The sequence below is a fragment of the Rosa chinensis genome, chromosome 2, assembly GCF_002994745.2.
Source record: "Rosa chinensis cultivar Old Blush chromosome 2, RchiOBHm-V2, whole genome shotgun sequence".
In the NCBI taxonomy this organism is placed as follows: Eukaryota; Viridiplantae; Streptophyta; class Magnoliopsida; order Rosales; family Rosaceae; genus Rosa; species Rosa chinensis.
Genome location: NC_037089.1, coordinates 12,859,627 through 12,882,470, shown reverse-complemented (window position 1 = coordinate 12,882,470; position 22,844 = coordinate 12,859,627). Strand labels below are relative to the sequence as shown.

Below are 22,844 nucleotides of genomic sequence, written 5' to 3'. Positions count from 1 at the left end.
GGGGTGCCACAGCATGGAGGCAGACGCGAAGGAAGAAATGAAATCCGAATTGTTTCTTTTTGGGGCAAGTGGGGGTGCCACATGGCATTTTCCCAGCGATTTTTTATTTTATTTAACCTAGAAATTGCATCAAAAAATAATTTTACTTAATTTAAAGAATTAAAATCTTCTCCAAAATTAATTTCAGTTAACATAAGAATATTATTATATTTTCAAAAGGAAAAAAAAAGCATTTTCACCAAAAAAAAAAAAAAGCTTTAATTGCTAATTTGCTAACTTTTATCATGATGTCAATTTGTTATTCTATGATTTATTTCTGTCAATTTGCTACCTTAAGATTCAAGTAGAAGCTGAAAACCCAACAAGGCACAAATAGTTGGGAAAGCTATTGGGTACTCCAACATGTAAGATCAAATCTCGAAAAGATTTTGGAAGTCTAGATTTTAATTTGAGAAAACTCTGAGGGAGGATTCAAAGCACCGACATGCACTTGCACTAATATGAATAGACGGTTGGATTACATTAAATACACTGTTTAGTTATTAAAAAATTTTTTGATTATAAATATTAATGGTTGAGATCATCTAATAAGTTTTGAGTCACTTACGCCGTCTGTGCATAGAAGAATTTTCAGAAAACACAGGTATGGACAATACTTCTTTCATGTTTGATTGGTGGTTTTAGTTTGTTTTTTGTATGAACAATGTGACAAATGCAGTGTTTCGTTTTCATTGCTATTTATATGGATAGTTGAACTTCTAGGTAAATCAAGGAGACCATGTGAGCCAAATGCCAAGCCAAATTTATAGCTCTAGTAAGCACACAAACAAATGAAAATTGGGCGAGGCAAGTGTCAAGACAATTTGCTACTACAACAACCAAGCACTCTTCAGTTATTGCCAAGAGGGCAATAGGCCTTAGAGGCCATAGAGTTGATAAAGTATCCAGCCTTAAGGATAGGGTGACAACTTTTGTGATCCGAGTTAAGATTGAGTCATCAGACCATATTTTGTATGGGTTAAGTCATCTGATAAGATGTCATTCTCATAGACATGTGAGAAAAAACCATGTGATGTTTGATGATCAGATCACCTTCTATGGTTTGTGAAAAATTGAAGTTGTTTATTTATTTTTTTTTATTTTTATTTTTTTTATCTTATGGTATAATTCATTTGATTTCATGTCTAATGCTAATGATTTGTGTTACAGCTTGTAAAACATCAAACTCTCTACGGAGTCCAGAAAAATTGGTTCAAGTTCATCACAGGAGCTTCCTAACCCAAGCCTTCCATTCTTACCAGAACCCCAAACCCACACTTCTCTCTTTGATGCTAGAGCAATGGAATTCCCACGACCTCCTGCTACTGATACAGGAGTTTTCCCTTCCAAGCCTTCAACTCCAATGGAAAATTTTCTGGCCCACCCTACCGAGCTGAGAGGTCTGATTCCAACCCCATGAAATGACACCTGCGGCTCCTCACATAATATCTGATGATGGAACCTGGCAAATCGCCAAAGAATGGCCAAGCCCGGCTGCTATAGACATTGGACGGAAACTTATATCAACAGGAAACAATCCTACATCCTGTTTTTCTCTTCCCAACTGACCATATACGTTGCTCCCACAGCTCAGTAGTTTCCCATCACCTGAAACTACTCTGCAATTAGAACAAACATGCAGAAGCAAATATCTATATCTGCATAAGCATATACATGTAAACAACAGACCCACCACAAAGAATTAATGAATGATCAAGTCCACATGCAATGTCTACAACAATAATACACTGAAGTTCCCTGACCAAACTGGGTTCCCAAACTATTGGCATGTTATTCTCCTTAGCCATTCCTTCTAAAACCAACTTCTCAGCAGCTTCCAAAGATGAACTCGACAGTTCTTGACTATTCGAAGTAGATTCTAGTGGAGATGTCTCCAAAGATTCTTTAATGCTTCCTAACGTACCGTCAGCAAAATAACCACAACCAAACAACTTTCCATCCTCGGTCAATGCAAGAGCATGCCCCCAACCAAGTGCAACCTGCCACAGAACATTTGTGCTCCAAAAACTTCCATCTTATGAAGTAAACAACATTCAACAATCCTAGACAAAGTTCATGCATTTTATTTCCATTTCCGGCCAATTGGGAGTCACTTGTTGCATCAGAGTTTATTATTCGGTATTCCTACCTTAAGCATAAGAGCACACCTTAGTTATTTTCTCTCCAGCAAGTGCTTCAACTCGGGAAGGCACCACAGCCTCCATGACTTGCTCTCCCAGACCAAGCTGGCCACGCTTTGACTTTCCCCAAACCCACAAAGAACCATCATCTCCAAAGGCCGCAGAAATGACACCGGATGCAAATGCAGAACAAACATTTACTTGATCCAATCCTGTTACTCTCCTTGGTTCATTCCACAAATCTCTGCCAATAATAATAAATGCTTAATATGCAGCAACTTACCATTTCTCAATTCATATAAAAGGCTGAGAGTAAGTGAGACAACAAATCAAAAAATTCCATCAAAATGGGGCTTTTCATATCAATCCAAAAAAAAAGAAAAAAGTGCATGCTTTTGGTCAATCTTGGTCACATTAACAAATTACATTGCTGAATTTTACTCTAAAAAGAATCATTGACTAAAACCATGCACTAGACTAGTAACATTACAGTGGTCAATTGTTGGCGTGAGTCATACTTACCTTATTTATGTAGATATTCTGTAATATTCCGTGATATGTAATATTATGTAATATCTGTAGTATTATTAGGTTTACTACTTACCTTAGGAGTAGTACTTGTCTTATCAGAATTTGTATATAATTCATTCTTGTAAGGTGAATGAGATATCTAAGTTATTCAGCCAAAATTATCTCTTGTTTTTCGTTATATTTGACTTGGTATCAGAGCAGAGATCCGATCCTGGACTCTGACTCATTGTTCTTTGATCCTTGACTCTTGTTCTTTGTGCTTGGATTTGTTCCTTGTCCTTTGATCCTTTCATCACCGTTGCCTTCTTATATTTCCAAGTACTTTGTTGTTTTTCCTTCCGCTGCATATTCACCATGGTGAAAGCTCCTTCTTCTATGCGTCCCTCTCCTCAAGGTTCTTCCCCCGTGTTCTCCTCAAGTCTGACTTGTAACTACTGCAAGAATCCAGGCCATATCAAAGCAAATTGTTACAGGTTGGTTGGTTTTCTAGCAGGCTACTTTGATAGGCCCCGACCTCAGGACAACAAACCCAAGGGAAAGGCTGCAGTGACAAAACCAGATCACACCAACTTTACTGGTAAGGATACCGCATCCGTAAGTTGCGGTGGTAATGGTAAGATTGGAGTTGCTTTAAAAATTTCTGGCTTTACTGGTGGCAATACTTGGATAATTGATTCTGGAGCATCTGACCATATGACCTATGATCGTAGTTTCTTTCTTTTTCTCAATCCACCCTCTATTTCCTCTGTTGTCAATGCCAATGGTGATTCTTTTCCTGTTTTAGGAATAGGGTCTGTTCGTCTCACCCCTTCTTTGACACTACATGATGTTCTTTATGTCCCTGATCTCTCTCATCATCTTATATCTGTGCCTCAGCTTAATACTCAATCTCGGTGTTCTGTAACATTTTTTCCGTTGTATGTGATTTTTCAGGACCTCCTCACCAGGGAAATAATCGGCAGGGGTTATCTGAGGGGTCGACTATTTCATCTGGATTGCATGTTCGCCGGAATGAAGCCGGAGAAGGCAGTCCAAGCAGCTTTGATTTCGACTGGGGTTACTAATCAAGTTGAAGAATTATGGCTATGGCATCGGAGATTGGGACATCCTTCCTTTAGTGTCATGAAGAAATCTATGCCATCCTTGTTTCTGGGCATTGATGAGTCTAAGTTGCATTGTGAGTCATGTGTCTTAGCTAAAAGTCATCGTACTAGTTATCCTTTGAGTACTACTAGGAGTTCTTCTCCTTTTGAGCTTATTCATTCTGATGTCTGGGGACCTTCCCGTGAGTCAACCTTGTCTGGAAAACATTGGTTTGTTTTGTTTATTGATGATTATACCCGTCTTACTTGGGTCGCTTTATTGAAACACAAATATGAAGTCTTCTCTGCTTTCCAAGAATTTTTTGCTCTTGTTCAAAATCAATTTGGAGCCAATATTAGAGTCTTTCGTTCTGATAATGGGGGGAGTTTGTCAATTCTCAGTTTCACCAATTCTTTCATTCTCATGGGATTATTCATCAAACTACTTGCCCTCAAACCCCTGAACAAAATGGGGTGTCAGAAAGAAAGAATCGTCATGTTCTTGACATAGCCCGGTCTCATCTATTTAGTGCTCATATGCCTAAGTATCTTTGGGGAGATGCAATTCTCACTGCTTGTCATCTCATTAATAGGCTACCTTCCTCTGTTCTCAATGGTCAAACCCCCTATGCTGCCCTTTCAAATCATGTGTCTGTCCCTTCGTTTTCTAATCTCCCTGCTCGTGTCTTTGGGTGTGTTGTGTTCGTCCATGTTCCTAAGAATCAAAGGTCCAAACTCGATGCCAGGGCATTAAAATGTGTTTTTGTGGGCTATGGTGTTAATCAGAAGGGCTACAAGTGTTTCCATCCCCCTACACAGAAAGTTTTTGTTACCATGGATGTCACCTTTTATGAGGATGCATGTTACTTTTCTCCCATCAATCCTTCACTTCAGGGGGAGAAACACACTTTTTTGGAAGAGAAGTCTTGTGGGATTGAAATTCAGCCCATTGAAGCCAACGTCACTCCTGCCGAAACGGAAAAGTCAATTGCCGAACAGAGCATTGCGAGTTCCGAAATAGAAACGGCGATTGCTGAATCGTCTACCCTTCGCCATGCAACTGCCGAACAGAGCATTGCGAGTTCCGAAACAGAAACGGCGATTGCTGAATCGTCTACCCTTCGCCATGCAACTGCCGAACAGAGCATTGCGAGTTCCGAAATAGAAAAGACAATTGCCGAATCATCTACCCTCCGAGAAGGCCAAGCTCCTCCACCCCTCTTAGATACAGATAACCCTTGTCAACCAATCCTTGAGGAGCGTCCCAATCTTGAGGTTAGTGGTGTTTCTTCAAACTCTGATATTGGTGATAGTGTGCATGTTTTGCCTCCTAGGTCCACTAGTGGTAAACCACCTCGTCAATATGAACCAAGTTTAGATGTTAAGTCTAAGTATGCCATAGCTAACTTTGTATCCACCCACCGGTTATCCAAATCCCATGCTTCTTTTGTGAATCAAATATCCTCTGTATGTGTTCCCAGTAAAGTGCAGGATGCTCTCAAGGATCCCAAATGGTCTCAAGCAATGAATGAAGAGATGGAGGCATTGGAGAAGAATAATACTTGGAAGTTGGTGCCACCTCCACAAGGAAAGAGAGTTGTTGGATGTAGATGGGTGTACACTATCAAACATAATGCAGATGGTTCAGTGAACAGGTATAAAGCAAGACTTGTTGCAAAGGGATATACTCAAACATATGGCGTGGATTATGAGGAGACCTTTGCTCCAGTAGCAAAGATTAATACTGTTCGAGTGTTGATGTCTCTAGCAGCTAATCTAGATTGGCCCTTGCAACAGTTTGATGTGAAGAATGCCTTTTTACATGGAGAGCTATCTGAAGAAGTCTAAATGGATCTACCACCAGGATATGAGGCAAGCACAGGAGGTAGATTTGTGTGTAAGTTAAATAAGTCCTTGTATGGACTCAAACAATCACCACGAGCTTGGTTTGGAAGATTCTCTCAAGCTATGCGTCGTTTTGGGTACAAGCAGAGCAACTCTGACCATACATTGTTTCTGAAACGCTGTGAAGGTAAATTAACTGCCTTGATTATTTATGTTGATGATATGATAATTACTGGTGATAATTCAGAGGAGGTTGAAAGATTAAAAGATCTTCTTGCATCAGAGTTTGAGATGAAAGATCTTGGTTCTCTTAAATATTTTTTGGGGATTGAGGTCGCCAGGGGGAGTTCGGGAATTTTCTTGTGCCAGAGAAAATATGTGCTTGATTTGTTGACAGAGACAGGAATGCTAGGGTGTAGACCTGCTGATACTCCTATTGAGCAGAATCATAAACTGGCTGAGTACCCTAATCAAACTCTTACAAAGAAGGCTCGCTATCAGAGGTTAGTTGGTAGATTAATCTATCTCTCACATACTCGGCCAGACATTGCATATGCAGTCAGTGTTGTGAGTCAATTCATGCATAATCCAAGTGAAACTCATATGGAAGCTGTGATCCGTATTCTGAGGTATTTAAAGTCTGCACCTGGAAAAGGCTTGATGTTTTCAAAGCATAGTCATCTGGATATTAGTGGTTATACAGATGCAGACTGGGCAGGTTGTGTTACGGATAGAAAATCCACTTCTGGTTACTTCACTTTTGTAGGTGGTAATCTTGTTACTTGGAGAAGTAAGAAACAAAAGGTTGTGGCCAGGTCAAGTGCTGAAGCAGAGTATAGAGGTATGGCTCATGGAGTTTGTGAATTACTTTGGTTGAGAAATTTACTTCGTGATTTGGGATTTAAACCCAAACGAGCCATGAATTTGTATTGTGATAACAAGGCAGCGGTGGATATTGCTCACAACCCAGTTCAACATGACAGAACTAAGCATGTTGAGGTTGACAGACATTTCATTAAAGAGAAGCTCGATGCTAAGCTTATCTCTTTTCCTTTTGTCCACTCAGAAGAACAGTTAGCTGATGTTCTCACAAAAGCAGTATCGAGTAAGGCATTTCATGACTCACTTGACAAGTTGGGCATTCGTGATCTGTATGCGCCAACTTGAGGGGGAGTGTTGGCGTGAGTCATACTTACCTTATTTATGTAGATATTCTGTAATATTCCGTGATATGTAATATTATGTAATATCTGTAGTATTATTAGGTTTACTACTTACCTTAGGAGTAGTACTTGTCTTATCAGAATTTGTATATAATTCATTCTTGTAAGGTGAATGAGATATCTAAGTTATTCAGCCAAAATTATCTCTTGTTTTTCGTTATATTTGACTTCAATTACTAAATTACCAGTACTATTCACAGTATCTCTTAATTCTCAAACTCAAAATCGATTTCTGAACAATCATAAAACTGCTCCAACACAATGCACAAGTAAAAAAATACGGAAATGGTCAAAAGGGTCCATCTGTGCTAGCTGCTTCTTAGGCCTCAAAGAAGCAGTAAAGTCGAAATCTTTAACTCGGAGAAGGACCTCCACGGCTGAGCTGGGCCTCGAGGTCTCGGCCCCAAGCCCAAAGCTGACCTTCGGAAGTGACGGCCAGGGATTGGTAAGGCCCGGCGGTGACTGGTGATGTCAGGAGGTAGAGAAGGGACCCGGGTGGGCTCGTTGGCGTCCACACCAAGGCCCATTAAGGAAGTGGGCAAGCCCAGAGAGCCATGGTTGCCGTCCCCGAAGCTCAGGACAGCTGTGGCGGTGGTCATACATCTCTGAAACCTTTGGACAATCGCGTTTACTAGACGCTGGTTCTTCACCAGCGATCCTGGTCCTAGCATCGATTACAATAAGTAATTTTTTTAAGCTCGGACAAATTGTGTATTTATTTCATTTTAGAAATTCTGTTGCCGAGTTGGGCTCACAGTTGACACCTTGATCAACAACGCTGGGCCTTCGAACAATAAGAATAAGAAGGTCTGGTTATTATTATTGCATGTTGGGCTGGGTCCGACCCGTCAAACAGTATTGCCAACAATTTTCTCGTAGGTAATGTTGCGTTAGGGTCCCAATCACAAAAAATCATCATTTCAACATTTTCAAGAGTCTAACAAACTCAAAAAAGACTTCCAAATTTGCATCAACTGTTCACTTGTTTGTTTCATACAATTAAATGATTAGAACATAAAACTTTATTAATTTAAACTGTTAAACCCAATAATCAATTAATCATGAATGAATTTCACGTTTTATTTATTATTACCCAACAATAATACATAACAAATAGCAGTTTGTGAGTGAATTCATGATCTCTCAATTGCAATATGAAAAATTTATACCGGTAGACCAAACAGAACTAACTCACTATTGCTAATATTTGTTTTAAACTTAAAAATATAACTCGTGGAAGCAACAACAGTGAAAAAAATTAAACATGTGCTGAGCAGGAAAAACAAAATTACATTGGAAACCCCAACTAGTACAATTAGTGGACTGTTCTGTCTTCAGTGATTGATCCACGGTTAGCAATCGGGTGGTCGGATATATCTCTGACTGTCAGCGGCAACGGTGGGTGGCTCGTTTGTCTCAACTGCTATCGAAGGGCGCGTGAGCTACGCACGAATCCACAAGCAATGTCTTTGTAACCAGATTAATATTTCTAAGTAGGCCGAGACAGTGGCATGCATACAAGAAGTAGGTCACGTACGACACTCGGTCCCAAGGCTTGGGAAGCAAAAGAGACACAAGCGAAGCCACGGAGAGCGAAGCCGTACACTTGATGGCCATAGAAAGTTTTGCAGCGTGATTTGGGAAGAAGTTTTGGGTGGCTCCAATGGCAAAGCAACAGAAGGCAAGCAAGCTGAGAATGGCAACCATGAACTTGATGGGGTGGGTTTCAAATGGGAGAGGTAGAGTTTCGACAGCCGGGAATTTTATCTGGATGAAGGTGAGAAGTATTGGCACCGTGAAAGTGAAAATAGCGAAGGTGGAAGGGACCGCTTGTATCATAGTACGTGTATTATTATGTTTGAATCATCATTTCAAGTCTCTCCACAAAATCAAACTAAAAAGCATCAAGGGACCGCTTGTAATATACAAAAACTGTTTATTTGTTTGATACATTTGAATGACTAGAACATAGTAACACAACATTTGAATGACTAGAACATAGTAACACAATATTTGGTCCTCTTTCAGTTTTTTTTTTTTTGAATAGAAGTTGATTGTTATTCAATAACCAATAGCCAATAGGCCATAGCTTACAAAGCTTACACAAGAATTTCGGCAAGAAAATCTGGAAAAACCTATCCAAGCTAAAGCAAACTAATTAAAATCATTGGGAAGCTCACATTTAAGCAAGCCTATCCAAGAATGACCAAGGTTCGCCTCCTACGGAAAGAAATTATTCAACTAGCCCTCACTTGCCAAGCACACAATTGTGGTACAAGCAAGAAACTAGAAACGTTATAGAAGACTCATAGAAACTTAATCACACTCACACAGGCTGAAACCCCATCTAGAACAACTAAACAATAAACAGCTCCTGCCCTATCGAGTGGGAGCTTATATCCGAACCTGCATTATGACCTTCAATTTCTTTTGCCACAGTATACTTGCGAGGACGACCCCTTTTCTTTGGAGTTGGCCCCAAAGAAACCGGAACCTCCACCAATTCACCTAGCTGAAACTGCCGAGGTATAATAGCTAACCTTGGCTTGAACTGCTTCCTCTTCACACCCAGGGCTGCCTTCGAATGTCTCTCAGCAGAAACATGCCCCAGGTCTGCACCATCAGAATTGAGGCCCAACCCACCAATCTGCAGCTCTGGCCCAGTCAACCCATCCACCCCAGCGGTCAACCCTAATTTTGAATTAGGGTTTCCCGCCGAGATTTCCGGAATAACCCGAGCTGCACTTGCAGCAGGCGTCGATCCCAAGCCCGCCACCGTTTCTTCCGCCACTTCCAGTACCTCCAACCACTTCGACGCCGCATGGGACGTCCCCAGACTGCCAAACGCCGCCACAGAAGTCGGCGAACAAGGCGCTGAACTCAGCCCGCCGCGATCTGCACCTTCATAGTCCGACATTGCCAGCGGCAGTGCCTCCATCTCCAACCTCCTATCACACACACTCCTCTTTCAGTTAATTTAAAACATTCTAATTAAAAAAGGGAAAACTTGAACCAAGGGCGTAGCTAGCCTAGGGCGAGAAGGGTCAATTTTTTTTTTGAATAGGAATTGATTGCATTAATAATCAACCATGGAAACAGGCCAGAGCTTACAAAGCTTACATAAGTAACTAGTCGATGACCAAGAGAACCTATCTAAGCCTAAAACTAAACTCATTACGAACTAAGGGACGCTCGCTGAACACAAGCCTAAACTAAGCAAGACAAAACCTCGCTTCCTAAGGCAAAATCAATTATCTAGCCTATTTTGCCAACACGCAATTGTGGTACAAAAAACAAACTAGAAACATCTTAGAGAAGCCTATAGAGATTTAACCCTCCTTTACAAGACTTGGATTCAGAATGTCAATTGACCCTTCTCAATTTTTGAAAAATCCTTAATTAGTCTTCATTTTCAAAATTCAATACAAATTTATCTTAATTAGTTTTAATTATCCTTGAACTTTAATGGAATGAAATAATATTTTACACTATTAATACACTACATATATCTAATTAATACGAATCTTTTCAAGGTTTTCTTACCCTATTGATCGATATATGCCCATATGTGCATATTTACAATTCTTTGTTAATATGCTACATTAACTTCATTTTTTCTACCAAAATTTGTTCAACATGATTTAAGGATCTTTCAATTTCAGCACTAGTACAAAAAATATTACACCTAAATTTTCTTAATTATTCTAATATATATATTAATTTTGGGCAAAAGATTGTGTTATTTTCAGAGGATGACTGGAAATGAGTATAATTTGTTAGTTAATAAAGTTTGACCCTCCTAAGTGAGATTTTTGGCTACGCCACTGACTTGAACACCATCGTCACTTCCTCTAAACTTGATGACTGCATTACAATTTTTTTTAAATTTTTTTTTTTAGGAAAATGATAATTAATATATGAAATGCAAACTAAGAAATACAATGCAACAATGTTAAAACATCGAAATGAAAGAAAAAACAAAGAGAGTTTCTATTGGGACCTCCAAATCTGCTCACTTGACCTCACTCTATTTTGAATTATTAAATGACATATATAACCTACTATAAAATGACTATTAAGGACAATAATTATACCAAAAAAATTGTTATATTTATTTTCTCTAGACTTTCCAATTCAATAATATTATATTGCATTCTTTATTATTTTCCCTATCTATTTTCATTTTCCAATTTCACTACATACTCATTAAAGCATTCATATAGGTAACAGAGCATAGAGGTCAAGTGAGGTTTAATGAGTAAATTTAGTATTTGAGGAACTTTAGTGAGGTTTAATGAGTAAATTTAGTATTTAAAAATTTGATAGGAGGTGTAAAAAGCATAGAGGTCAAGTGAGTAAATTTGGAGGTTCTAATAGAAAAACTCAAAAACAAACCAAGATGCATATAGAATAACAAGCAACCAGAACAAGAGAAGTTGAATTTAGAGCCACCACATGCACGGCCCATTTGTTAAAAAGCCAAGAATGTTCATCTTCCCTCCCTACATTTCACAAATCCTACCCCACAAACCGCGTTAGGCTTTTCCTCCTCCAGTCCTCCTCTTGCTGCTCCATTTGTGATGGGTTTTAGGATGGGATATCAGGATACTTTCATTGGCTAATCTCTCTCCTTTATTGTCTGTTCTGCCTCCGCCTAAGGACCTTCCACAATGCTGATGACTCATGAACATCAATCTGTTTTAATTTGGAGTAACGCGTACTTCCACCTCTTGCAAAAGTTGCAGAAGGTTATAAGGTTTCTCAGAGTATGCAAACAATTACTACAGCAAAAGCAGAAGTTTATTTGTGTGAGATTAAAATGTAACAAATACACAAAGCATAAGGTGTAATAATCTTCATCTTCCATCTACATTTGTTTTGTACCTAGCGAAAGTTCTTCAACATTCTACTGAAATTGAATCCATAATATACAATTATAGAAACAAAATACCATCTCAATCTAAAACTAAAAAACCACAAGATTAGACAAAGTTAATATATATTCACAATCCACCATGACAAAAGGAAAAGAAGATATATGTCAATCTCTACATTAGCCCATTTAGTGGAAATCATCCCTCTTCAATCCTTGCAATTCATTCATTTAATTTGTAACAGAGCAGCACCAATATTTTTGTTTCTTTCTCTTGGCTGGAGTATTCATATTCCGATGGATGAATGCGTCAAGTGCCAATCTTAGATCGATGCCTCCAAGTCTTCTTGTGCTTTGAAGAAACCAAGCCCCTCCGTAGAGCAGAGTCTGTACCTTGAGATCAATTTTGATTTTGATGTTCATCTTTAACATTTACGCATATGACTATATGAGTTTTTTTACTTACTAATGATTTTACCATTCCTCTATATAGAAAATCCATCTCCTACCTCGATCTTTTATCCAACTGTTTTGGTCTAAATTCTAATACATAATATACTTGAAGTTGATTATCGCTTTTTTTTTTTATTACAAGTTGATTATCGCTTTTTGAGAAAGGTTGGGACACTTGAAAAAAATGGCTTTTTTTGTACTGCTTAGAGAAGAAGCAGCATTCTTTTCTGGTTGCCTTGTGTTCTTGTTGCTCAAATTAGCAGTTGTTTCTCCCAAAAAAAATAAAAAATAAAAATCTTTCTTCCTGGAACTTTACCGGGTGTATTTTTCCTAAGGACTTGTTGGGTGTACATTTCTTAAGGGTAAACTTGAAAATTTTAACACAATATTTTAACGCTGGTTGTTTTAAAATATTTGCTAGATACATTCAGAAACATTTATAATTAACTCATTATCTTTCGGTAATGAAAGAGAGACTCAGAAGTCATACACCATTTGACTCATAATCTTCTAATTCTGTTTTACAGTAAAAAAGGTAAGAAAAGTAATGAACTAAGGCCATGTTTGGTTGACTGGAAAGGAAAGGAAACACTTTCCTTTCCTTTGGGAAAGTGTTTCCGGAGGGGGGGACCAAATTCCTCCACTTTTTCCTTTCCTTTGGGAAAGTGTTTCCCTTCCTTGACTGTCCCCAAACGCAGGAAATGAAAGTATTTCATTTCCCAATGCCTACTTTTCGAGAAACAAACATGGCCTAAAGGGTACAACAAAGCTAGGAAACACAAAAATGGCAAGCCCAACAACCCATATGTGTAGAGGAGGAAAAGCATCAACAGCCTATTTAAAGCCCAAGAGAGACCGAAAGTACAATTAGTGGAAGGTTCTGACTTCGGTGATCGATCCATGGTTCGCAATTGGCTGGTCGGAGATATTGGGCAGACTGACTGTCAGCGGCAACAACGGTGGGCGCGTTCTTCTCAACTGCTGTTGATGCGCGGGTAAGGTACGCACAAATCCATTTGCAACGTGGTGGTAATAAGTCAGAAATATCTTTCTGACTAACCCAAGACACTGGCCTGTAAAATACAAGGAGTAGGTCACGTACGGCACTTGGTCCCACGGCTTGGGAAGCAAAAGAGAAACAAGTGAAGCCACTGAGAGCGAAGCTGTTAAATTCATAGCCATGCGAAGCTTTGCAGCGTGACGAGTCGGGAAGAAGTTTTGAGTAGCTCCAATGGCAAAGCAACAGAAGCCAAGTAAGCTGAGCATGGCTACCATGAACTTGGTATGGTGGGTTTCAAATGGAGAAGACAGTATTCCGGCGGCTGGGAATCTGATCTGGATAAAGGTGAGGAGTATTGGAACGATGAAAGTGAAAATGGCGAAGGTGGAGGGGACTGTTTGTCTTGCAAAGTCTACTAGAACAATGTTGAAGATGACAAAGATAATATCACGTTCACGTACACGTTCAGGCTGTAAGAGCAAGGATGGCCATTGATGGCGGGATTCAGCCATGGACTTTTGGATTAGGGTAAGTATAGAAACAGATCGAAAAGACAAGTTCTTTGTTAAAGATCGATGCATAAAAATGAAAAATAGAAGAGAAGGAAAAACCGAACAGTTTTTGTTGGAGTGATGGGTATGGAGATTACTGGGGTTTTGAGGTTTAGGATTATATATATAGAGGGGTTGGGGGCCCAGGACTGAACTTTGAGGTCAGGGAATGGAGGAATATATAATGTGGACTTTTTGGGGGAATGAACTTTTTGGGGACGCAGGAATGAACTTTGAGGTCAGAAACCTTCGCTGCAAAAAGCAATGGACATCCATGATGGCAGATTGCTTTTTGCAGTTGCTGATGGTAGATTGCTTTTTGCAGTGGTCGATTGCTTTTTGCAGTTGCTGATGGTAGATTGCTTTTCGACCCGATTTTCCAAGACGTTTCCTCACGATCGTCTCATATACCTCCCCAAACACACGCTTGTCAGGTCAACCCTGTTATATTGGGCCTCAAAATTGGGCCTCAAGATGGGGTTAATAATGATTGGATTTAGCAGATTTATGAACCCGGTACCGAGAACCACTCAAAAGAATATCCGAATTAGTTTACTCTTGGGCTTGGCGGGGTTGTGGCGCACCCATAATAGAGTCTAGTTAGCAGTAGCAAAGATATAAACGGAGTGGATTGAATAGAGAGTCACACAATCGAAGAAAATGGCGATGGCTTCTATGCACATTTCACTCCCTACCCTCACTCCACCAAACCTTCGCCGACTCAATCGGTCTGTTAATCCTTCTCTCATTGCCCCACTCGCTTATTTCATCAACTTACTACCTGTAATATTCACACTAACACTTCGTAATTATCAGGTATTGTTATCAAAGGTCGCCTGTTGTTGCTATGGCCAGTTCATACAAGGAGATTGCTACCTCTGGAGTGAAGGTTACAGAAGGAGAAGGAAGCTTACCCAAGGTTGTTCTGACCGGTTCCAATGGCAGGTACATTGTACTGATTTGTGGGGTTTAAATGAATTTAGATAAGGCTAATGGAACTTAATTTGACTTTTTTATTCTAATGGGTCATTGAATTTGTAGCTAAATTTGCATATGCAATTGAAAAGTTGTGATTTTTTTTCTGATGGTAATTGAATTTGTTGGGTTGCAGTGAGGCAGATGTGTATCTATTCGGTGGTTGCGTTACGTCGTGGAAAGTCCCAAATGGGAAAAACCTGCTTTTTGTGAGACCTGATGCTGTGTTTAATGGGAAGAAACCGATCAGGTTGTTTCGGATTTGTGTGTGCATTTTATTTCCTACTTGGTTTTGAATTTTTAGAAATAATTTTGGTTCTTTTTGGTTTCAAGTTTTGAGTCTTGAGTGGCAATGAGCTTGAATCTAAAGGTATCTGTTGGGTTTAGGCCACCTAGAACATTTGAAATGATTGTATCACAAATCTCTTTTGGGTTAGTTATGCAATGAATATGGCAATTTGTGGTTTATGTTTTAAGGGGATGAAATTCATGTGCTTTTCATTTAGTTTAAAGAGCAGAATACATATCTTGGATGAACAAGAGCATGTGATCTTTGAATTATAATTGTTGCCTGAAAGATTGGGATTTTCGTCAGATACTGACTATATCTCTCTTCGGATAGTGGAGGAGTTCCACATTGTTTCCCACAGTTTGGACCCGGCCCGATGCAGCAGGTAACCGTTCTTCCCCTCCAGTACTCTTGAACAACATAATTATCTTTTGAGAGAAAAAAGAGTAAAATAAAAAAATAAATGAAGAAGAAGAAGATAATGTTAGGGAGATGCTATTAAGTAGGTGTAGCTTGCAATTCCATGATGCAGCATTAGCAGTAATCTGATGCTGTCAACATTTACTTTAGTGTAAGCTGGAGATAAGATATTGGAGGAAATTAAACCCACCTTGCAGCAGACATTATGCATATTGGGTTTAATTTCCTCCAGTTCTCACCTACAACTTTGCATTCTGATTTCATTGATTTATTCTTATAATTGTATCAGGAAACTTAAACTAATTAGTCTAATCTCCAGCAGAAGCTGGAGGTGAGATATTGGAAGAAATTAAACCCAATACTTGAAACACAATATATGTCAATGGGATGGGGATTAATTTCTTCCAATTCTCACATACAGCTTCTGCACTATATCTTCCTTAGTACTCAGACCTTCAATTCTCATTCTTTATGAGAGAATAAGAACCCCACCCCTGGTTTTTATAGCCAGAAAGAAAATGGGTCATGTGAGATGCATGCAATACTTCCTTAAGATACTTTTAAGTGCATGTGAACGGTGCAGCCTGCAGGGGTCAAAATGGTGTGAAGGTTGTACAGAATTGTTGGTTAGTTGACTAGAAGTAAGAACACTGTGTGTTGTCAAGTCATAACTTAATAGCAACATCTCTTATTTTGTTTTAGTTTTTTTTTTCTTTTTTTTTTTAAATAAAAAAAAAGGAAACAAAAAAAATAAAAATAATTCTTGTCCTGCCATCAAGGATACCCTTCTGGAGATCTAGCTCTTTCTTGTGCTGCATGATATTATCACTGCATTATTCTATCTTCTGATATTGTTCTAAGTTTTGGAGATGTTTGTTTAATTAATAGCATGGATTTGCAAGAAATCTAGACTGGTCGATCGTTGATTCTGAAAATGTGCAAGGAGATCCTATCTTAACTTTAGAACTGAAAGATGGTCCTTACAGTCGTGCCTTGTGGGATTTCAGTTTTCAAGCTTTGTACAAGGTCAGTTTACACAATCCTATATCAAAATGATGCTCGTCTAGTTCAACTGGCAATCCATTTTCCTCTTGGTGTTAGACTGCATGCATAAATAGTAATTTCGTAATTGTAATTTGTTGACTGCTCCATATATTTTTTCGTTCTGGACAATGTAGATTGGAAAACAAATTTCTAACTTCTTATATATCTCCCCGGTTGCAGATTACTTTGCAAACAAAGAGCCTTTCCACCGAACTTGTTATTAAAAATACAGACAGCAAGCCATTTTCATTCAGTACCGCGCTGCATACTTACTTCAGTGTAAGTATAATCATTTTATGTCGAGGAATTCAGTTTTTATTATGGCATAACTAATAAACCAGTGCCAAGCATAAGTACTAAAGATTGCATTAAATGTGCTCGGAGAAAAATGATGAAGATAATTTGTTTTTGTGATTTATCATGCAGGCTTCTGCACAAGCAGCATCAGTTAAAGGTTTGAAAGGCCGGAAAACACTGAATAAAGATCCTGATCCCAAGAATCCATTGGAGGGAAAGGAAGAGAGGTTTGTAGCCCTTCAATGTCATGCTTCTATTATAGGACAGAAGTGAAATGATTCATCATTTGCCTTCTGTTTTTGTATATTGGCCGGCTAAATTAAGGTCAATAGGGCAGTAACCTAAATAAAATGCTTTCATCCTAGTCGATTCGTCTTTGAGAAATATCACACAAATCCTTTGGCACAAGTTGTTTTGCGTTCTCTGATTGTTATCTTAATGACACAGGGATGTGGTCACTTTTCCTGGATTTGTAGATTGTGTATACCTGGATGCCCCTAATGAGTTGCATCTCGATAATGGCTTAGGTGATATAATATCTATCAAGAACACAAAGTAAGTGAATCTCAGTTGATTCTCATTTTGTTTGGCAAAATCTTTACCGTGTATTGGTTTCACATGCTTCTCTCCACTATTCCGTTTTCCACATGTAGTTGGTCGGACGCTGTTTTATGGAACCCATATCTGACGATGGAAGCATGCTACAAGGATTTTGTTTGTGTGGAAAATGCACAGGTAATAAACCTCTCTGTTTCTTCAGTACTGACTATTTGAACTTGGTCAAAGAATGAGTGGTGTCCCAAAGTTGAGGCAGTACACTGATCAAATAGCTAGAATGATTCTGAGTTCAGTACTTGAGCGTAAATTGTCCGTAACTTGCAACATTTTGACATCATCAGTCAGGAATGAGATGTTATGCTTATTGAACAATCTAAATATTCTTTTCCCTGCGTACTAAACTATATATCAACTTAACTCAAATCTCTCCCTCGTGTTCGTTTCAGATTGGAAATGTTCAGCTAGAACCTGGTAACTCTTGGACTGCTACACAACATCTCAGCATCGACTGAAGAGTGGCTGATTACTTTCTTCAATTTTGTAGAAATAAATTATAATACACCTCAACCCCTTCACTCTTATTTCATGTTGTAAAAAGCTATGAAGCTACAGGACAAGTAAAGCTTAATATACACTTTCAACTTGAGTGGCTCACTACTGTTCAATAATGTGATCCTGTATAGGCTTTCATCCTGTGTATAATGTTTCCTTTTCAGTTAATGAAATACATTTCACTTAGCTATCACCAGTTTTCCTGTATGGTCTTGTTAGTATGTGAATTATGAGAGTAAAAGTGCCTTTCTTAGCTAAATTATCAGTAGTAAAAGCTCAACAAGTAGGAGACAGAAAAGGTAAAGGAAAATCTACTTCATTAACATTTACTGTTGATTAACAAAACATCAAAAAGCATAAAGAGAAACTACTCTTCTCCACCTAAATGAAAACTAAAAACCAAAAAGCCAAACCTAACAAGCCAATAAGCCACAATGCAGTAGCTAAGCCACTCTATGAGCTGAGAAAGCTCAGCAAAAACATGTATTCACAGACCTAGTTAGTCCCTATAAAATAATCAAAACCCCTCTCCTATTCAAGAAGCCAGCATTGAAATTAAGCACACCAGAAATATAATCAGCACCACAGCACAAAGCCAAAGCACCCATTTGTTATTCTTCTTCTGCATCTGCTTAGCATAGTGCAGACTATTAGTGCCACCACTGATATACTTTCCCCCAATGGCTACATTCTCTTCAATATTGTCAATCTGTTCACCTTGTGCCTCAACCAGCACAGCCATGTCAAGAAATACCTGATGCAGCTTAGTCAAGCTCCTCTGAATGTCCATCACTGCCTCATGCCTGACTTTGTTCCCAATTTCCAACTCACCCTTCCCCTCGAAAATTTTAACCTTCCCACTCCCCGAAACCATCTTTTCGAGCTCCTCCTCAGTTGGCATTTCCCCCACTGCACTGTAGTACCTCCTCTTGAGATCCTCCTTGTGATCAGACACAATCTTCTCCCTCAAAGACTGGAAATCACACATCAAATCCCTTAACTTGACTCGCAAGCCACCTGTAATAGACATCCTAGTTCTGTCCACAGTGCTCCCTTCCCTAAAATCCACAGACAATTTTCTACTAATCAAATTGGACTGATCAAGAGACTCGAGCCTTGCTTTAACAACCCGGGCCTTTCGAAGCACCGCAGCCATATCAGACTCCATTCTGTCCCTTAGCCCTCTTAGAATCTTGGAACTGTGAGTGGATTTGGCCTCTTCATTCAGGCTTTGAAGGTCATACAAGAGATGGGTTATCTCTTCCATATCGACCTTGATTGCTGAGACTTCATGAAAGAACTGAGAGAGGTTCTCTTGGTCTTTGGGATTGAGGTGTCCTCCTAGGCCAGCTTCAACGTCAAGTTCGGCTTCCATGTCCTTCTGGGCCTGTTTCTTCAGGTCCACATAATTTAAGAACGATTTGGTCATCAAATCATTCATCTTTGCAAGAATCTGCAAAAACCCACCTGCAAAAAATGTTGGGGAGGATCAAAATTTTTGCAGAGAATTGAGAATACCCAGTAGAATTTAGAGATGGAATAACCGAGTATTACCCTTATTGAATGAAAAGTTCGAATCTTTTTCTCTCACTTTCTCTTTTTGGTGCTCTGGATTTGCAAAAACACACCTGCAGAAATGTTGGAGAAGATCAAAACTTGAAGAGAAGTGAGATTACCCAGTTGAAATTAGAGACGAAAACTCCGAGTATTACCCTCACTGAATGAAAAGGTCGAATCTTCTTCTCAAGATTACCGGATTTCCTCTTCTACAATGATTCAAGAGATCTGAATTTCATAGAAAATCGTTATGAGAGAAGTGAAAAAAGTAGTGTTCTTGAAACAGAGCAACAAGAAAAACCCAGAATGAGCAGAAATGAGTTAGTCATTAAGAACCAAGACCCATGTAGAAACCCACAAAAAAGATTGAACCTTTAAATTTCAAGGTTTAACAAAGAGTATAAGCGAATTAATTGACAAAATTTACACGAAATGGAAAGTGTTCTTGAAACAGAGAAACAGAGCAAGAAGAAAAACCCAGAATTTACAGAAGGGAATTCATCATTGTGAAGAAAAACCCATGTAGAAACCCACAAAAAAGACGAGCCCTTTTCATAAACCCTTGAAACTAAACGAAATTGAAAGAGGGGTTTAGTGGAAACCTTGAAGCAAAATCGATGGCTTGGCTCTGTTTGTATCCCACTGTGTGTTCTCTATCACTGTCTCTGTGAAAGTAAACGGCGGCGTTTTGGGGGATGAGTGATCCGGGTTCTTGGAGAAGAAGGAGGTTTCCGATTAAGGAGCGAGAAAGTGAGAGGAGGGATCGTAATGTTTTGGGTGAGGTGGGTTTCTTTGAGGTAGTTAGTTCTTTATATAACCGTTTTAAGTTTCAAATTCTTGTTGACGATAATTGGTGTCATTTCTGAAAGGCGGTGAACACTGAAGTTAGTTGCTTTGCAAGATGATACGACGCCGTTTTGGGCTAACATAAGCTCAATGCTGATTAACAAGTACAAAAATGTGTATATGTAAATTGACTTTATTTTTGTACTTGTTAATCAGCATAAACACCAAGTTTTTTTTAGATGATCTATACAATGTGTATATGTAAATTGACTCATTCCAAAGTGCCAAGAATACTTGTAAAAGAACAACATATTAATTTCCCAAAATAGAGATTATAAGTTGAGATTATTATACAAAGACTTCTGAAAAATTCTGTGTGGTATACTTGGAAAGACACGCTCTAAGTACGTTATTTCCAGACCTTTACACCCTCAAGCCTTATACATGGCACATTATAACTTGTTTCCCGTAGGTTTTTCAGAAAGCTGTTGATTCTTGGCTTGCTCTGCTGCCTCGAGCTTCCTTAATGTTGTTGAACTAAGCTTGTCTCCGCTAGTTCCTTCAGAAACGAGATCTACAACTTCAACCTGCACAAGATCCACAAAAGTAAGGCCATATAATCATAAAGATTTTCAAAGATCGAAAGGCAGTGTACTATTGATATGTTAATATCAGTAAAAGATCAAGTACACATCAACTAACTCAAACCTTAAGTTGCGAAAGGCCTCTGTCAACTCTCTTCCTATTAACAGACAGTCCCCCTAATAAAGTTTCCTTGCTGCCAGACAACAAACACAGAAAATTAGTGAAGAATGGTTTTTTTTCCTTCCGTTTTAAAGTAAATCAAGTAAGCCGAATTCAATTCCAGCTGATTAGTTTGAACATAAAGTACGTGCTGGTCTATCAAAACTTCATAATACATTACAAGTACAGTAAAGCATTGAAAGAGTCCACAAAAGATAGACATGTAAAGCTTTATTAGTACATTTTGATTAAGTTCTACTCGTGCAATGTGAATGTGAAATTAAGACTACAAACCTGACAACAATTGCATCCAAATCTTTATCAACTATCGAGGGGCCATAAGGGTCTGTAATAGGCTCAACTTGCACTACCAGCTCCGGCTTGATAGACTGTGCAAACATTTGCAGGAAATTGAGAACCAAAAGTAATCATCAAGATTCAAGACTATAAGAGAAGTGCATGTTTTCTAGGACACAACCACGCCACAAGTAAACCTTACAAAATTCACCAAATGCAATACCCCTAGGTAGCAAGGTTGATGGTCCATGTGTATCACCACATATTCCACCTTCAGTAACCCATACAAAAACTGAAACACGAGCAACCAAATGCCACCTGCTGGAAATAACAAGTTGCTGGGCCTGAATATATGGTGGCGGAAAACACGAACCTATCCAAACCCACAATTCAGCTACACAGGCTAAATTACATTGCTGGTGTGAAAATCAATTTCATGAGGCTCAGCATAGAAAGTAACAACTCTAATAAGCTGCTGTATTTCAGTATATATGGACCTAAAAAGAGGTATTTAAAACTTGTTAACATAAACAGTTTGCATAGAGAGATTTGATGATGCGTCGTTTGAGAAGAAATTTTGCTAGTTAACTGACTTAGGGAGGGAATCATGTGGACCTTTTTCTTACCACAGTTCATATGTGGATATGAAACATAAATATTACTACTTCAACACCACCTCATCATCCATTTCTGCCAATTTAAAAAAAAAAACTCCAACTCTTAAGTTCAAAAATCCAATCTCACAAATTTCAGGTATGATACCTTGATGTAAGTTTCAACATTATGCTTTCTTTCCTCAATGGGTTGAATCATATCAGCAAACTGCAAAAGTGTAACCAAAAACCATATTATTACTATCAGAATCTACTGTATAAGCTACAAAGTATAAACTAAAACAATTTAATCCAATACTAGGTCATCAACTTCACAACTAACTATACTGAAAACTCAGTACCAACCAGCCAACAAGAAAGTAAAAGAATAGACCCAAAGAACACACCAAACTCAGGCCAAGTAAATTCAGAAGAAAACCTGTTTCTTCGCCAACATGGGTCCGACACATATTCCGATCACAACCCGATCCCTGGCGAGCTCCACCGCCGCCTGGCCGCACCCGAAACTAAAGTCAGTACCTTTCAATTTCAATTCACAAACCCACCAAACGAAAAACCCACCTTGAGAAAGAGGCGGTGGCCGTCGTGCAATCGGTCAAATGTGCCGCCGAGAACCACCGCGGAATACGTATTGGCCGGAGAGAGCTTGGAGATGACCAACGAATCCTCCGAAGTCGCCATTTTTGACACTAGAGTCTAAGCCTTAATTGATATTCTATTTCTGCTCAGCTTTATGGTTGGTCTGTCCCTAGTCCCTACTCTTAAGTACAATGAACCTGGACATACCCACACAATAAATGCAGGAAAGCTTCGAAATTCATGGCCGCAAATTGGCCGGAGTTTGCCGGATTTTACCCAAAGAGAAGTTGGTAAACTTTTGTAGTTTTGTTTGTGTTAATTTTCCTGGGGGACTATTTATCTCAAAGAGGTTAGAAATCCACTTTGTACTAGATATAAAACTTTTCTGGGCTTT

General features: G+C 38.9%; 2 protein-coding genes and 1 pseudogene across 4 annotated transcripts; 1 reads left to right on the top strand and 2 right to left on the bottom strand.

The window, feature by feature from the left end:
* Window positions 1-1,203: 1,203 nt before the first annotated feature.
* On the bottom strand, window positions 1,204-7,532 carry LOC112183715 (annotated as a pseudogene).
* A 6,774-nt stretch (window positions 7,533-14,306) lies between these two features.
* Window positions 14,307-18,066, top strand: LOC112190492 (putative glucose-6-phosphate 1-epimerase). The gene is made up of 10 exons (XM_024329924.2): window positions 14,307-14,466; window positions 14,555-14,683; window positions 14,850-14,963; window positions 15,336-15,387; window positions 16,311-16,448; window positions 16,647-16,745; window positions 16,893-16,990; window positions 17,211-17,318; window positions 17,417-17,498; window positions 17,768-18,066. The coding sequence occupies exons 1-10, from the start codon at window positions 14,399-14,401 to the stop codon at window positions 17,831-17,833; spliced, it is 954 nt and encodes a 317-aa protein (XP_024185692.1). The 5' UTR covers window positions 14,307-14,398; the 3' UTR covers window positions 17,834-18,066.
* Window positions 18,067-18,185: 119 nt separating this feature from the next.
* Window positions 18,186-22,774, bottom strand: LOC112190493 (syntaxin-112). 3 transcript variants are annotated; one of them, XM_024329926.2, is made up of 7 exons: window positions 22,433-22,774; window positions 22,290-22,361; window positions 22,020-22,079; window positions 21,255-21,349; window positions 20,925-20,994; window positions 20,686-20,803; window positions 18,273-19,361 (listed from the first exon to the last, which is right to left on the bottom strand). In XM_024329926.2, exons 1-7 carry the CDS (start codon window positions 22,550-22,552, stop codon window positions 18,409-18,411), a joined length of 1,488 nt encoding a protein of 495 aa, XP_024185694.1. In that variant the 5' UTR covers window positions 22,553-22,774; the 3' UTR covers window positions 18,273-18,408. The 3 variants fall into 3 exon arrangements, with proteins under 3 accessions (XP_040371547.1, XP_024185693.1, XP_024185694.1); XM_024329925.2 differs by lacking the exons at window positions 20,686-20,803; window positions 20,925-20,994; window positions 21,255-21,349; ... (1 more) ...; window positions 22,290-22,361; window positions 22,433-22,774 and adding exons at window positions 19,428-19,501; window positions 19,586-19,658; window positions 20,033-20,195 and having other exon boundaries at window positions 18,187-19,340; XM_040515613.1 differs by lacking the exons at window positions 20,686-20,803; window positions 20,925-20,994; window positions 21,255-21,349; ... (1 more) ...; window positions 22,290-22,361; window positions 22,433-22,774 and adding exons at window positions 19,428-19,501; window positions 20,033-20,195 and having other exon boundaries at window positions 18,186-19,340.
* Between the last annotated feature and the right edge of the window lie 70 nt (window positions 22,775-22,844).

What these genes read in the sequence shown, in the direction of transcription:
- LOC112190493 (XM_024329926.2), bottom strand. Translation starts at nt 22,552, where the DNA reads ATGGCGACTTCGGAGGATTCGTTGGTCATCTCCAAGCTCTCTCCGGCC. An exon ending in CCATGTTGGCGAAGAAACAG is followed by an intron (nt 22,080 to 22,289) that starts GTTTTCTTCTGA and finishes ACACTTTTGCAG; the next exon opens with TTTGCTGATATGATTCAACC. An exon ending in ACAGCTTTCTGAAAAACCTA is followed by an intron (nt 19,362 to 20,685) that starts CGGGAAACAAGT and finishes AAAAATTTTGAT; the next exon opens with CCTCCCCAACATTTTTTGCA.
- LOC112190492 (XM_024329924.2), top strand. Translation starts at nt 14,399, where the DNA reads ATGGCGATGGCTTCTATGCACATTTCACTCCCTACCCTCACTCCACCA. An exon ending in GTTTTCAAGCTTTGTACAAG is followed by an intron (nt 16,449 to 16,646) that starts GTCAGTTTACAC and finishes CCCCGGTTGCAG; the next exon opens with ATTACTTTGCAAACAAAGAG. An exon ending in TTGGAGGGAAAGGAAGAGAG is followed by an intron (nt 16,991 to 17,210) that starts GTTTGTAGCCCT and finishes TTAATGACACAG; the next exon opens with GGATGTGGTCACTTTTCCTG.